The 14345-nt window shown below is 39.7% G+C and overlaps 1 protein-coding gene across 1 annotated transcript; it reads right to left on the bottom strand.

The window, feature by feature from the left end:
- Window positions 1-9: 9 nt before the first annotated feature.
- On the bottom strand, window positions 10-13517 carry spg7 (SPG7 matrix AAA peptidase subunit, paraplegin). The gene is made up of 17 exons (XM_058382090.1): window positions 13274-13517; window positions 12164-12266; window positions 10892-10975; window positions 10569-10810; window positions 8898-9037; window positions 7519-7621; window positions 6316-6441; window positions 6036-6198; window positions 5398-5571; window positions 4717-4841; window positions 4533-4635; window positions 4066-4176; window positions 3861-3976; window positions 3589-3745; window positions 2542-2705; window positions 1869-1946; window positions 10-815 (listed from the first exon to the last, which is right to left on the bottom strand). The coding sequence occupies exons 1-17, from the start codon at window positions 13484-13486 to the stop codon at window positions 597-599; spliced, it is 2421 nt and encodes an 806-aa protein (XP_058238073.1). The 5' UTR covers window positions 13487-13517; the 3' UTR covers window positions 10-596.
- Window positions 13518-14345: the final 828 nt, after the last annotated feature.

The raw sequence follows: 14345 nt of genomic DNA, 5'->3' as shown, positions 1-14345 counted from the left end.
AACGAAATGTTTTTGTTTTAAATATTTATTTCTTTTACAAAATGGCAAATTGTCTGGTCATGACATATTTTGTAAAAAATAACTTTCAGTTCAGAATAAAAAGAAGAATTGCAGTATTGTTAGACTTCAACATAAAAATAACATCTATAAACACTTGCTTTAAAGGAAAACGTACAGCATATTTTACATGTGTTCAACATGTGGAGTTCACGTGTTAAATTAAAATCATCTGCGACGATGATTATTTCTCAATCAAAGCTTGGCTCGTGACGGAACTTAGCCTTGTGACATATACCATGTCAGAATAAATAAACAGTGCGTACAGCGCTTTAATTAATTAAGTGATGTCCATTTGCGCTTCAGTGTAAGCAGCTTAAACAACCGCAACTGTGTACAGGTAAAAATCACATCCCATTTACCTTCCTAAATAAACTGACTAACCAGCTTTCTCCTACAAGTGCCATCTTCACTCTGATCCTCAGAAGAAAATCTCCCTTTTCTTCTCTTCTATGCTAAGAAGCACACATTACCCATAATTCCCTGCAGGAGATTCCATTTTTATGCACTTTTTTTTTGCTACATCCTACATCTGAGGATCACACTGGCCCCAGGTTCTCATTCTCCTCTTCCTCGTCTTTTCTCTGAGCTCGGGGCGGTACCGGAGGCTCCTCCTCTCCCATGTCCTGCTTATCCTTCTCAGCTTCGATCCAGCTCTGAGGGGCGATCATCTTCTTGGGCCCATGTGGAGGAGGACCGAGCAGAGCCTCGATGTCATCGTAGTTCACCACTTCTCGCTCAAGAAGTGCGTTGGCCAGCTGAAACCAAAACACAGTTACTGTACAGTCTATAAACCAACTACTGTATAGTTCATAAGCACCAAGGAACATCTTTTCTGTAATATTTAACAATGAACATTTCTAGACTTCTAGCTACGTTTGTCTGTGGAATTTGCTCTTCAGCTTCAGTCAGAAAACTGATTCATCAAGGAAGTAAGCACACATAGGGAGGAAAGTTTCAAGTGTACACAATAGGTCAGAGAAACAGACTGGACCTAAATATTCATATCCTTCAAATCAAGAGGTCAAAAATATGTTTTTATTTCGCCACTTTGGGACTGGGATCCAAACGATCGGTCATTTATTAAGATTTACTAATAATAGCAATGACCAATTCAAGAAAAAGACATCCCCCAATTATAATTAAATAAATAAAACAGCCTATTTTCTGTCAGATCACAGAATGTCTACATCATCAGCATCAACACAGCTGGTGGTATACTGGTGCTCAATTTTGTTGGTATACATGAGGCCTGAATGTTGTGTGGTGCGTTGGTGTATTTTGTACATAGTTCTAGTGGCGTGTTGCTCATGGAAAACTGCAGGAGCACGTCTCCCCTTCTAGCTTGCTTATAATAGGTTGCACAGCTTGGCATTTCAACAAGAATTGTTGCAAGGAGCAGCTTATTAATCATACGTGAATTCTGCCAACACGATCAGATTTACTGTCATCTTCCATTTCTAATGTCATAATGTTTTAATTATAGTGCAAAAAGAAATGAACCTCTTGTATAAGTATGGCCAAAATGTACGCATTAGATAAAATATATTACAGTGACTTTGTTGTATACAAACTGCTACACTACAGTTTATGCTCAGGGTAAAAGAGAAGCTGATGTGAGCACATGGATCATTTCATTGGTACTTTAAGAGATCTGATTTAATCTCTACCAAATCAACCGGGAGAAAAGTTAAAAAAGTATATATATAATTTTGACAGTAGGGATGGTCAGAGCAAATTACATCAAGATCGTACAGGGAAGAGCGAGATAAATAAAAAACTGATAATAAATTTCTCTGAAACTGACTCACCAGTACAAGTTTATCCCTGTTGTCCAGGAGCAGTTTCTCAGTGTTTCTGTATGCACGAGCAATTAGCATCTTAGCTTCCTGAAAAACAACACAATCACAATTCAGCTCATTCATTCATCCGTTTACTGACATAAAAGAAATTACAGTGGAACCGCAGCATACGAATGCCCTCCCTTATGAATTTTCAGCTTAATAATTGAAATACTCCAAGAAATTTAAATCGGAATACGAAGTATTTTCAGCATACAAGTTGCTCATATGTCTGGGAGCCGTTTGTTTGCATCAGTGGAAAGCCAATTTCCGCATTTTACGATTTTTTTTCAGTCAGACAAAGCCATTTCAAAAAGAGTCAACCCATGATACCACGATTTTTTGCATGTTTTTTTGTCGACAGATTGGTGGCGTGGGTGGACTTCCTGTGAGGACCCTTGACATGGAATGCTTGGCTGGGGTCAGGCTTTAAGCAGCCGTACAGTTTAGATACGCTTCGTATTGGTAATATTTCTGGGTGGCTGGAACGGATTATTTGCACATTATTTCTAATGGGAAAATTTGTTTAACAATACAAAATGTTCACCTTAAGAACTCGCCTCCAGAACCAATTAAATTCAAAATCCGAGGTTCCACTCTATAGTCTAGTTTCTGGTGTGTGTGTGTGTGTGTGTACACTCACATGATCCATCTGGTGCTGAAGTCCCTGGCTGAATGGCCTGCGTCCGATCCCAGACTGCTCCTCGGTTTCTGGGAAGGACACCTGGCCCACGCTGGGCACCATGCCATACTGTTTCACCATGGCATAGGCGACACGTGTCACCTTCCGCAGATCATCCTGAGCACCTGGGAACACAGAGCTTACTTTTTAATAAAATTAGCCTAATGTAGTATTTCCGAGTTGTAATTCCCTGTGCTGTATACATTTTAGGGGATTTCCAGGGGCCAAAATTATGATACAACATTCAATACAATACTCTGAAATGCACTCAATCACTGAACCATGACTTTGTGTTCCTTTGGGTTCCCTTTTGAGTCTGGTTCCTCTCAAGGTTCCTTCCTCATATTATCTCAGACTTGACTCTGACTTGATCATTAGGAATAAATTTATTTATTCAAAATGTATACATTTCTGTGAAGCTGCTTTGAAATATTAGTAAACTGAATTAGCTTTAAACACTAGGAAGCCACGCCTTCTTTTCTGGGACTGATGGACAATGTGACCTTACTTAATCCCGGATCATCATTGTTCTTATCCCTGCTTTTGACCCTGAGGTAAAGGAAAGTTTCACACTGGTAATTTAAAAGCAGCACGGCTTTTTCCCCTGGGTTATGAAACTCTGCTCTGAAGTAGGATTAGCAGTGCTTTTGCAGTACCAAACATGTACAGTGTGAAATGTTGTGGTGTTACGGTTAAATGCTTAGCAGCAGACACCTGATCAGAAGCTGAAGACTTGTCCTATTTCCTCACTGAGCCAAGCCATTATTTAAAGTGGTTGTCCACTTTGTTAATCCAATCATGGTTAAGGACATAACAAATAAAATAAAGTATGAGCAGTGTGAAATTTTACACAAGATATCCCAGGATTCCACATACCTAGGATTTACAAAAACCCAGGATTAAACATTTAGAGTGTGAAAATCCCCACAGAGGTTAATGTCCTTCTTCCTTTAAAATCTTTACAGTTTTTGTATTTAAACATTGTAAAGATGAGTGGATGAATCCTACCTGTAGTGACTTTGTTGAAGGTAATGGCTTCAGAGGCTCTTCCACCCAGAGCCATGCACATTCTCTCAAACAGCTGTTCTTTGGTAAACAGGTACTGGTCCTTCGGCAGGATCTGTGCGAAGCCTAGAGCCGCATTGGTCCTGGGAGCTATCGACACCTACCACCATAACAAGCAAGCAAAGAGTAAAGCACAAAGTTGCACAACATTACAATTATACTTTGTGTTATTGTTTTTATTTATATGTTTAGAAAAGTTTTACAGTGTTCTGTACCTTCATGACGGCTTCAGTGTGCTCCAGCAGCCAGCCAACAAGAGCGTGGCCCGACTCATGGAAGGCCACAACCCTCTGCTCCTCTTTGGATAAGATCTTGCTTTTCTTCACACTGCCTACAAAATACAAATCCCAACCAAAATCAAGACTAACATCATACAGGCTCATAACAAAGATAACTATGATTTAGATGATGCTGCACTACCTGCAATAACTCTCTCCACTGCGTATTCAAAATTAAAGGTGTCTATGGACTTGTAGCCTTCACGGGCTGCATGAAGAGCTGCTTCATTACAAATGTTTGCAATATCAGCACCTGGGATGAGAGAGAGAGAGAGAGAGAGAGAGAGAGAGAGAGAGAGAGAGAGAGAGAGAAAGAAAGAAAGAAAGAAAGAAAGAAAGAAAGAAAGAAAGAAAGAAAGAAAGAAAGAAAGAAAGAAAGAAAGAAAGAAAGAAAGAAAGAAAGAAAGAAAGAAAAACAAAACACACAAAAGGAGCCAGATTGTTTTTAAGTTTCTAGAAAACTTTGTGAATGCTTTAGTAGTGGAAACCCATGCCTGAATAACATATGGATAGTCTGTGTATTGTCTCATCTGAGAGGCTTCATCCCCAGCTTTCTGCCTGAAAAATCTGGATGACAATAATTCTAGTTACTATAATCAGGAAACCCACCACTGAAGCCAGGTGTAAGCTCAGCCAGACGCAAGGAGTAGAAATCGGCAGGATGGGAAAGCTTCAGGATCTTCAAGTGCTGCTCAAAGATCTCCTTTCTCTCCTAGAATCATCAGAACCATCAGAGATTACTCTTTCCACAACCAAGTCACATGAGCACACATTACCATCTCGCATACAGTACCTGGAGAGTGGGGAGGTCAATAAATATGTGTCTGTCTAGCCGACCCGGTCTCATCAGTGCGTTGTCCAAAATGTCTGCTCGGTTGGTGGAGGCCAAGACAATGACATGATCAGTGGTACCCATTCCTATAAGGAAAACAGGATACAGGGAATAGGGTTAAAACTAGGGACTGATCCACAGGTTGCTTGACCAAATTGGTCGATTTTAAGGTTTTCAGTTATCAAACCATCAATAATAGCATTTTAAATGTTTTTAAAGAAAATAAGAAGATATTAATTACAAGCAAAAAACACATTTATTTAAATTTTTCACAACTGAGCAGCTGATGGTTAAGGGCCCTGCTCAAGAGCCCAGCATGGCAAGCTGCTGGTGCTTGGGTTTGAATTCAACCTTCTAATAAATAGTCCAACATCTTAACCACTAAAGCTCTTGGAGAATCCAGCATTACTAGAGCTTGTCACTGACCTTAAAGTGGTTTTAAGTGTACTGTATATTTCAGCTTGATAAACTGAGAATCATATCAGTCCCCATTTAACCAATCCTACTGCTTTCTGCTTAAACAGGACTTTTCATTATTATTCAAAATTATCATTCCAAATAAAAGATATCCCTAGGAAACCCAAAATCAGCAGCAGTCTATAATTAATCCATCATTTCAATCATTAAGCATCTCCTCCATACCATCCATTTCCACGAGCAGCTGGTTGAGGGTCTGCTCCTCCTCGGTGTTGCTGAAGCCGGACATGTTAGTGGACCGTTTTTTACCCACAGCATCGATCTCGTCAATGTAGACGATGCAGGGTGCCCGCGTTCTCGCCTCTTTAAACAAACTCCTCACCCTCGCAGCACCAAGACCTAAAACAGATGAAATCAATCAGCTTTACAGACATCAACAAAAACACTTCCATTATGGTAATGTTTTATGCTGGGTCATGGAAATGAAGAACAGCAGCTACAGGGCAAAAATAGAGCAGTACTGTGTTGTTTACATTTACGGCATTCTAGTAGACACCCTTATCAAGATCAGTAGTCCAGCATCCTAACCTCTAAACTGCCCACTGTTTAGTTATATGTAATATGCTTAATCAGCCTTCTGCACTAGAAACTGCAGCACAAACCTTTAAAATTTCATACTGTTTTGTTCTGCATAAGCAAAATTCAAAGAAACTTTTAATTCTTGCTCGTGAAAATTATAAATTAATGGAGTTGATCTCAGATCCTATAGCACTGTGTCAGTCTGGGGGAAAAAACCCTACATTTTTTGTTCCATATGCTTTAATCTTACTTCATAGAAGGCTAAAGTCAAGCTGAAGTCTTACCTCCAATCACCTCCACAAACTCAGAGCCAGCCATGGTGAGGAAGGGCACCTGGGCTTCAGTAGCTACTGCCTTAGCCAGCAGGGTTTTGCCACAGCCAGGTGGCCCGAGCAGCAGTGCACCCTTTGGTACCTTCGCTCCCAGGTTTAAATATCTGTCAGGATTCTGCAAAAATAAACACTCAATCATTTCTAGCTCACTCGCACCTTTGGGGATTGATATAGGTTTCGATAGGTTGATTGGTACTGATCCAATGCTATAAACACATCAGTGTGTTAATACCTTCAGATAATCCACAAACTCCTTCACCTCCATCTTGGCCTCGTGCATCCCGGCTACATCTTTGAAGCTCACACCTTTCCCAGACTTTCCGTCAACAATGGTGAACTTTGCCATTTTTAACTGATTCTAGGGAAATTTATTCAACAACAAACAAACAAACCAATAAGAAAGGACACGAAAAAGAACTACATAGAGAGTCAATGAACCAAAACATGTTTTCTTGTCTAGTTGGTTGACTTGGTTATGGAGCGAATGCAATAAATAAATAAATAAAATAAACAAATAAATAAATAATCTATGCCTAGGGTGTTTTTTAAATTTAAATTTGATGTATACCAATCAGGCATACAGGTGAAGTAACACTGATTATCTCCTCATCATGGCACCTGTTAGTGGGTGGGATATATTAGACAGCAAGTGAACATTTTGTCCTGAAAGTTGATGTGTTAGAAGCAGGAAAAATGGACAAGCGTAAGGATTTGAGCGAGTTTGAAGAAGGGCCACATTGTGATGGCTAGACGACTGGATCAGAGCATCTCCAAAACTGCAGCTCTGGGGGGTGTTCCCGGTCTGCAGTGGTCAGTATATATCAAAAGTATCCTTCAAGTCCTGTAAATATCCTGAACATGGAGGCCCGACCGAACAACTTACAGGACTTAAAGGATCTGCTGCTAACATCTTTGTGCCAGACACCACAGCACAACTTCAGGAATCTAGTGGAGTCTATGCCTCGATAGGTCAGGGCTGTTTTGACAGCAAAAGGGGAAGCAACACAATATTAGGCCTATATAATGTTATATATATGTAAAAAATGTATTTTAACTATCCATATTGCCACAAATCAACAGACATAGATTTTGATTACACGCTTCACTACATATTATTAAGTAATCCCAAATTAACTTCCTCAAAGCTCAAAGGTGAATTAGATTATAGATTACAATGCAGGATTTTTATAAATATAAATTTGATTTGCATAGTTTACAGATATCTATTTTATGAAATTTAACAGCACACTAGTATAATTGTTTCTTTATTTATCTCTCAGAAATATACCACAAAACTAAGCAAAAAAGAAAGAAACACCACTCATATCTTGGCTGATATATTGAGTATATTCAGGAGAAGTTGCATATATTTGCATACTTTTAAAATTTGGATAAATTGTTGCTTTAAAAGAGTGTATTAAGAGTCATAGCTTACAAAAGCACTGAATCCACCCTCTCGGACACCCATCCCTGCCAGACGGAAGATGTACCACAGGATTCCAACACTGACCGCGGCCATGCCGAGAGCATAGAGAGCCCTGCAGTCGTGAAGAGAAAACACAGAATGATTAGGATGTAGGAGCTGAAAAATCAGATCAGTGCCGAACAGCATTAAAAAGTCAGAAATCATTGATCTAGAAGCCTTAAATTTCCTCACTTGATTAAAAGTGGAAGTTTTGATCAGTGTTACAGGTTGGACTGATCGAGGAAGCAGCAATTACACTGTTGGGTTGTAAATTAAGAAAGCTGATGGTCTTTTAAGCAGTATATTTCAATGGGAGATTTATCTACAATGTTAATACAGTTCACATAAAATGTGTATAACCTTCCTCTGATTAGAGCATGTGGCAGTGAGGGTGTGTTCAAGCTTTAGCTGTGGATGAAAAAGATCTGGGTTCAAACCGGCAAGTAACACATGATGATTCTGTCCTGTGTCTTAATGTTAAGATTTGAGTTTAAATTAAATAGCCTTTATAGTGCACAGTGAAATTCTATCTTCACATATCCCATCCTTGGAGGGTTGGGGTCAGAGCACAGGGTCAGCCATGATGCAGTGCCCCTGGAGCTGGGGTGGGGTTAAGGACCTTGCTCAAGGGCCCAAAAGTGGCAGCTTGGCGGTGCTGGGGCCTGAACCCTGATTCAACAAACAACAACCCAGAGCGTTAACCACTCAAGCTACCACCGCCCTTATTTCTTTTCTTAAAGCTACCACTGCTCCAATTTATTAAATCATTTACCTTGGTTACTGGACTCAACACTAGTCTTAACAGTGAGGTCCAGTGAAGAATCCTGGTCAGCCATTAAATTTTGCAGAGGACAGGGTTTGGTGATAATATTCCAGAGTATGTATAACTAAAGATGGTAGCTTTATTATTATTTATTTATCGCTGTCTGTTTAATCATTTGTGTCTCCTTGTGCCTTCAGGAAATGCATAACAGGAAGAAGAGACCTTATACAGCTGTATGTGGGGATGTTTTAGCTTAGTGGTGCCAGAATACTGATCGGAAAGTTGTGAAGTTGTGAGTGCCACTGCTGCTTGGTGGACTGCTGCTACTCAGATACCCTGAGCAAGGCCCTTAACCCTCAATTGCTCAGATGTATTTAATGCCAGAAATGTAAATGTGTGCATACATCACATACAGATTTGGGGAAGAACCACATCTGTGTGAGGGTCAGGAGAAACAAACTTTCAACCATATAGTTCATCTTTCAGAGCGCTAGCAAGAATTCTGGCCTTTAATTTTAAATTAGCATTAAACAAATCCCTGCCAGCATTACTGCAGTTATCCAAGCTCAATTCCCAAACTACTCACTTCCCAAAGAAGCCTGTGCGCTTGTAGGACACCGGTATTCTGTCCTTGGGGTCGATATTGAGCTGCTCCTCTGCAGCACGCAGCTTCTCCTCAAACTTGTCGATATTGGCCACCTGCATGCGGTAGGTCAGGGCGAGTCTCTGGAAAACCCGAGCATAGTTTAGTGCAACGTCAGAACGATGAAGGAGGATATGGAGTTAAAAGGGTTCCTGGGTCAGTGTGCTAAGTTCAGGTTTAAACACAAGATGGAGTGCTGTGATGTGGCCCAACATGAGGCATTAGTGTTCAATTATTTCCCGATCACAGCATGTCTTTTATTTCTACCATATCATAGCAATTTGCTAAGAATTTAAAATTTTCTATTTATTATTGACGGTTAGGCTTTTTTTTTTAAAGTTTATAGTTATAAAGTCATGAAGTCACTAGCATTAAACAGTTGTTCCCTCACCTGCCTCTCTTTATTCTCTTTCTTGGAATTAATAATAAACAAATATATAGCTCAACATGTTAGTGAGACAACTGATAGCACAGGAAGTCTTCATCCAGGAGACAGCCATGGACGGAGCCACTTGGGGACTACCACACCGGATCTGTCATTTCATCTGTCAGCTTGTGACGGCAAGGAATTAGTGTCTATAATGAACTCAGAAACTACAATAACCTAATAGTTCCTCATGGGCCCTTGAGTGCTGTTGTAGAAAGGACATTAACCAGTTACATTTACATTATTTACTGTCCAGTGTCACCCAAATGAGGATGAGGTTCCCTTCTGAGTCTGGTTCCTCTCAAGGTTTCTTCCTCATATCAACTCGGAGTTTTTCCTTGCCACCATCGCCACAGACTTGCTCATTAGGGATAAAATAAAATAGGGATAAAATAGTGTAATCATTTAATTTAATAATTTATTTTATTTTGAGTTATTTTTTTCCTCTCCTTTCTCTGTTTCTCTTCTTTTGTAAAGCTGCTTTGAGACAAATGTCCACTGTAAAAGGCGCTATAGAAATAAATTGAACTGAATTATCCTGAAGCCTTTACTGGCTATTATAAATCTCTGACTCTGGTAAAACCTTTTGTAATTAGAATTATATTAAGTGGAATGAACTTTCAACCTAATAGCCAAATCAGTCACCATCTTTAAAAAAAAATGGCTAAAGATCCACCTCTTCCACGAACATTTAACTAACCGCTAACTTGTCCTAAACCATCTCTTACACCTCTACCTCCAGCACCTTGCTCCTCTAGCACTCAATTAAAAATCTCTTTGCAGTATCACTACATGTACTGTCCTCTGCCTAATGTTACTTTGCTTGTATTTCCTCATTTGTAGGTCACTTTGGATAAAATTATCTGCTAAATAAATAAATAAATATAAATACGTAAATGTAAATATAATGTGGAGCATCTGCTATACAAGTCCCTGTGAATGAGTCATCAGTATAGAAACACTACTGAATAAATGCATTAATATGAACATATTGTTTACATTACAGCTGGAACCTGCTGTCAGACAAAACTAAACAACACCTACTGACCAATCAGGTTGAAGAATTTCACAGCTATAAAACACAAACAGCTTTAGCTTCGAGAACTCAGTGTTGTGTAGCTTTAAATTAGCACACAGACCCATGAAAGCTTTATCGACAAGCGATCGACACGGACACGAATACGCACAGGCCTGCCAAAAATCACAGCCCCAGGGTGGAGGTCGATCTCCACGATCTCGCTCTCCGGCACCACCTGCACCCGTGCCACCTCTCCTTTGGCCAACATCTCGTTGACAAAGTCGTTCCAGGAGATGTTTCCTCCGTTAGCGGTGAACAAGTTCAGTAGGCTCATGCAAGCAGCGATGATGAAGAGAATGCGCAGGCGCTCCTTGTACATCTGGTTCTCCTGCTCACGCCTCTTCTTTTCCTCTGAAAGACACAGAAACTCGTGCTTAATAATTACGCAACATTAACTAATGAACAAGAATGAAAGAAATCCATCCAGGATACCTTCTTCTTCTTTGGGTGATTTCTTATTGGAGCCATCTTTCTTCTGTTGTCTGTCAGATGATGTGCTGAAATAATTGACAGCATCTGATTGGAAGAACAGAGAATCATGAGTATAGGAGCTGGTATACGAGTACTAACACTCCAAATGCTGTTCAAAATTAGCAGGAGACTCAATTAGAATTATCATTTTCCTGTGTCACAGAATCCAATCCGAGCATTACAATATGTGCATGTGAGCTGTACACAACAGATATTCAGAAATCATACACAATTCCAACATACACACACCCGTTCACAAAGAAACGCCACCAGGTTGGCGTATTTTGTTGAATTTAAGCTTAGTTGTCTGTGTAATTTCAGCCTGTTGTTGTATGCATGTCCTAACATGCTTTGTCACTTAGTTAGAAAATACCGCTGAGTCATTCTTAGCATGAGAGAAAGTGAGCTACTCTCTCATCCGTAATGTCACATCAATAATGTCTCATCCAGTGAAATGTGCTTTTTTTGTTAAAGACCATGTGTCTCACCATAAAAGTAAATGTGGGGGGATGTGATACACTATATTGCCAAAAGTTTCGGGACATCTGACTTTAGATGTTAATGAATGTAATGGCCTGCCCTTAACCACTTCAGCTCTTCTGGGAAAGTTTTCCACAAGGTTTAGGAGTGTGTTTATGGGAATTTTTGTCCATTCCTCTCTAGAAGCACATTCATGAGGTTCACCACATTCACTGATGTTGGAGGAGAAGGCCTGGCTCGCAGTCTCCTCTCTAATTCATCCCAAAGGTTTTATCAGGTTGATGTGCAGGTCAGTGAAGTTCCTCCACACCAAACTCGCTCATCCATGTCTTTATGGATCTTGCTTTGTGCAGTGATACACAATCATGTTGGAACAGGAAGGGGTCATCCCCAAACTGTTCCCACAATGTTGGGAGCATGAAATTGTCCAAAATATCTTGGTATGCTGAAGCAAGAAGAGTTTCTTGGATTGGAACTAAGGGGCCAAGCCCAACCCCTGAATTCAAAGATTTGGAGGAGTGTCCCAAAACTTTTGGCAGTATAGTGTATCTTGGTGGTTAAGGCATTTGAGTACTGATGGGAAGGTTGTGAGTTTGAATCCCGGGTCCACCAAGCCACCATTGCTGGGTGCCTGAGCAAGGCCATTAACCCTCAATTGCTCAGTTGTATAAGATGAGATTGCTCTGAATAGGAGCGTCTGCCAAATGCCAGAAATGTAAAGTAAATGTAAACTGATTTTCAGATGTTACTTACCAAGACTCCTCCACAATCCTACTGGATCAGTGAGCAAGCGGTTTCTGTAGATCACTTTGCTCAGCCCTAAAAATGTTGGACTCAGGGGTCTGTTCAGTATTTTCTATAAACAAACAAACAAACAAACAAATAAAATGAAAGTTGTTCTCCGCTAAAGACACATAGTTCTGCTGGTGATTAAAAATAATTGTAACAACAAGATGTGTGGCCACAAAATAGTAACACAGATCTTGAGCACAGCTTAATGAAGCGTGATCACTGCAAGCAAGGAGATGACATAAGCATGGTAACCTACACACAGGAGACGGTTTTCTGCAAAAATTGAGAGTGAATTGAGATCTTTTTACTTTCATTATACAGTAGATTATGCTGATATACACCAACCAGGCATAACATAATGACCACCTGCCTAATGACCCGTCATGCACTGTGTATTCTGACACCTTTCTATCAGAACCAGCATTAACTTCTTCAGTTGGACTGGATTATATGGGCCAGCATTCAGTCCCCACGTGACCCTGTCGCCGGTTCACCACTGTTCCTTCCTTGGACCACTTTTGATAGATACTGACCACTGCAGACCGGGAACACCCCACAAGAGCTGCAGTTTTGGAGATGCTCTGGAGTCGTCTAGCCATCACAATTTGGCCCTCGTCAAACTCACTCAAATCCTTACACTTGTCCATTTTTCCTGCTTCTAACACATCAACTTTGAGGACAAAATGTTCACTTGCTGCCTAATATATCCCACCCACTAACATGTGCCATGACGAGGAGATAATCAGTGTTACTCACGTCACCTCTCAGTGCTCATAAAGTTATGGCTGATCTGTGTATTAGAGAGTCACTATATCTGATGGTCTAAATCTGTGGTGAAGCCGTGGTCATGACTTCACGGTCTCGTGCCTACGACTTACTACGTCATGGCCATGACAAATCTATCTTGTTATTAATAAGACACGTCAACAGAGCCGCTCTGTAATTACATAAATAACATGATGCAGATTCAGACATGACTGCCATCTCATACAAATATATCTCGCTCACCTGAATTTCATGAAAATGACATTCAGACTTGAGCACTTGTCAGGTTTCTGTTACTTAACTGACCTGAATGAGATGAGACTTCACACCCCGCCTGGGCTGCACGACAATCCTCCATCCAGCACAGTTAGTGCATATCGGAATCTTATTTAAATTGGTACTGAAATGTACTTTATCCCTGCCACAGTGTAAAGCAGTGCTACGAGACGACAGAAGGCAAATCCGTCCGGCTGTAATGTGTTTACTGTAGCGGCTTCCATGTTGCAGCAGCGCCGCCATGTTCTCCGCTGCGGGGGCGAATCCCAAACCACTCCCTTCTGGACTCAAAGTGCACTAGTGCGGGTCGTAAACCCGTTCGTTTATATCCTATGTAGTGCACTTATGAAGGGGCTATAGAATCAATTCAAATTGAGACTGTTTCGATTACGTCGGTTGTGTAAACATTTTAACACTGTAGTTAAAACATTGAAATAAATAAATAAATAAATAAAAACTTTGACTGCAGCAGAGACAAGTGTATTTTAATTTGTGGAAAAACAAACAAAATATTTGCTGCGCATGCGTGAATTTCTGAGCGACCTACATTAAGCTATTACCGTCATTGAGTTAAATGATTATTTGCTGTTTTTATGATATACCTACGCTTAAGATAATCCTTCGTTTAACATTTAAAAAACATATATAAAATAAAATAAAATAACTTTCACCTTCGCTAACCGTCCACCATGGCGGACAGCGATGCATTCTGGGAAATGTAGTTAGAATGCTAATTTGCTTAGCTAGCCTAGACTAACAATGAAATGAAAATCGTGTGAAATGAAATGAAAAGTATTTCTGGTTATCATTATTATCAAAGTGCTTAGTGTTATGCTTAATAATTTGTCTTAAAATGTTTAAAATATTTGTTTTACATTCATTTGCTTCTGCTAGTAGATAAAAGGCTTCAGCTAGACAGCCTGCATGCTAGCTGTGAAATCTGAAGATTGTTATATATATATATATATATATATATATATATATATATATATATATATAACAATCTTCAGATTTATATTGTTATATATATATATATATATATATATATATATATATATATATATATATATATATATATATATATATAACTTATATATAACTA

This window comes from Hemibagrus wyckioides, linkage group LG27, assembly GCF_019097595.1.
Source record: "Hemibagrus wyckioides isolate EC202008001 linkage group LG27, SWU_Hwy_1.0, whole genome shotgun sequence".
In the NCBI taxonomy this organism is placed as follows: Eukaryota; Metazoa; Chordata; class Actinopteri; order Siluriformes; family Bagridae; genus Hemibagrus; species Hemibagrus wyckioides.
Note: the sequence above shows the minus strand (reverse complement) of the source record. Positions and strands in the feature narration are given on the sequence as shown.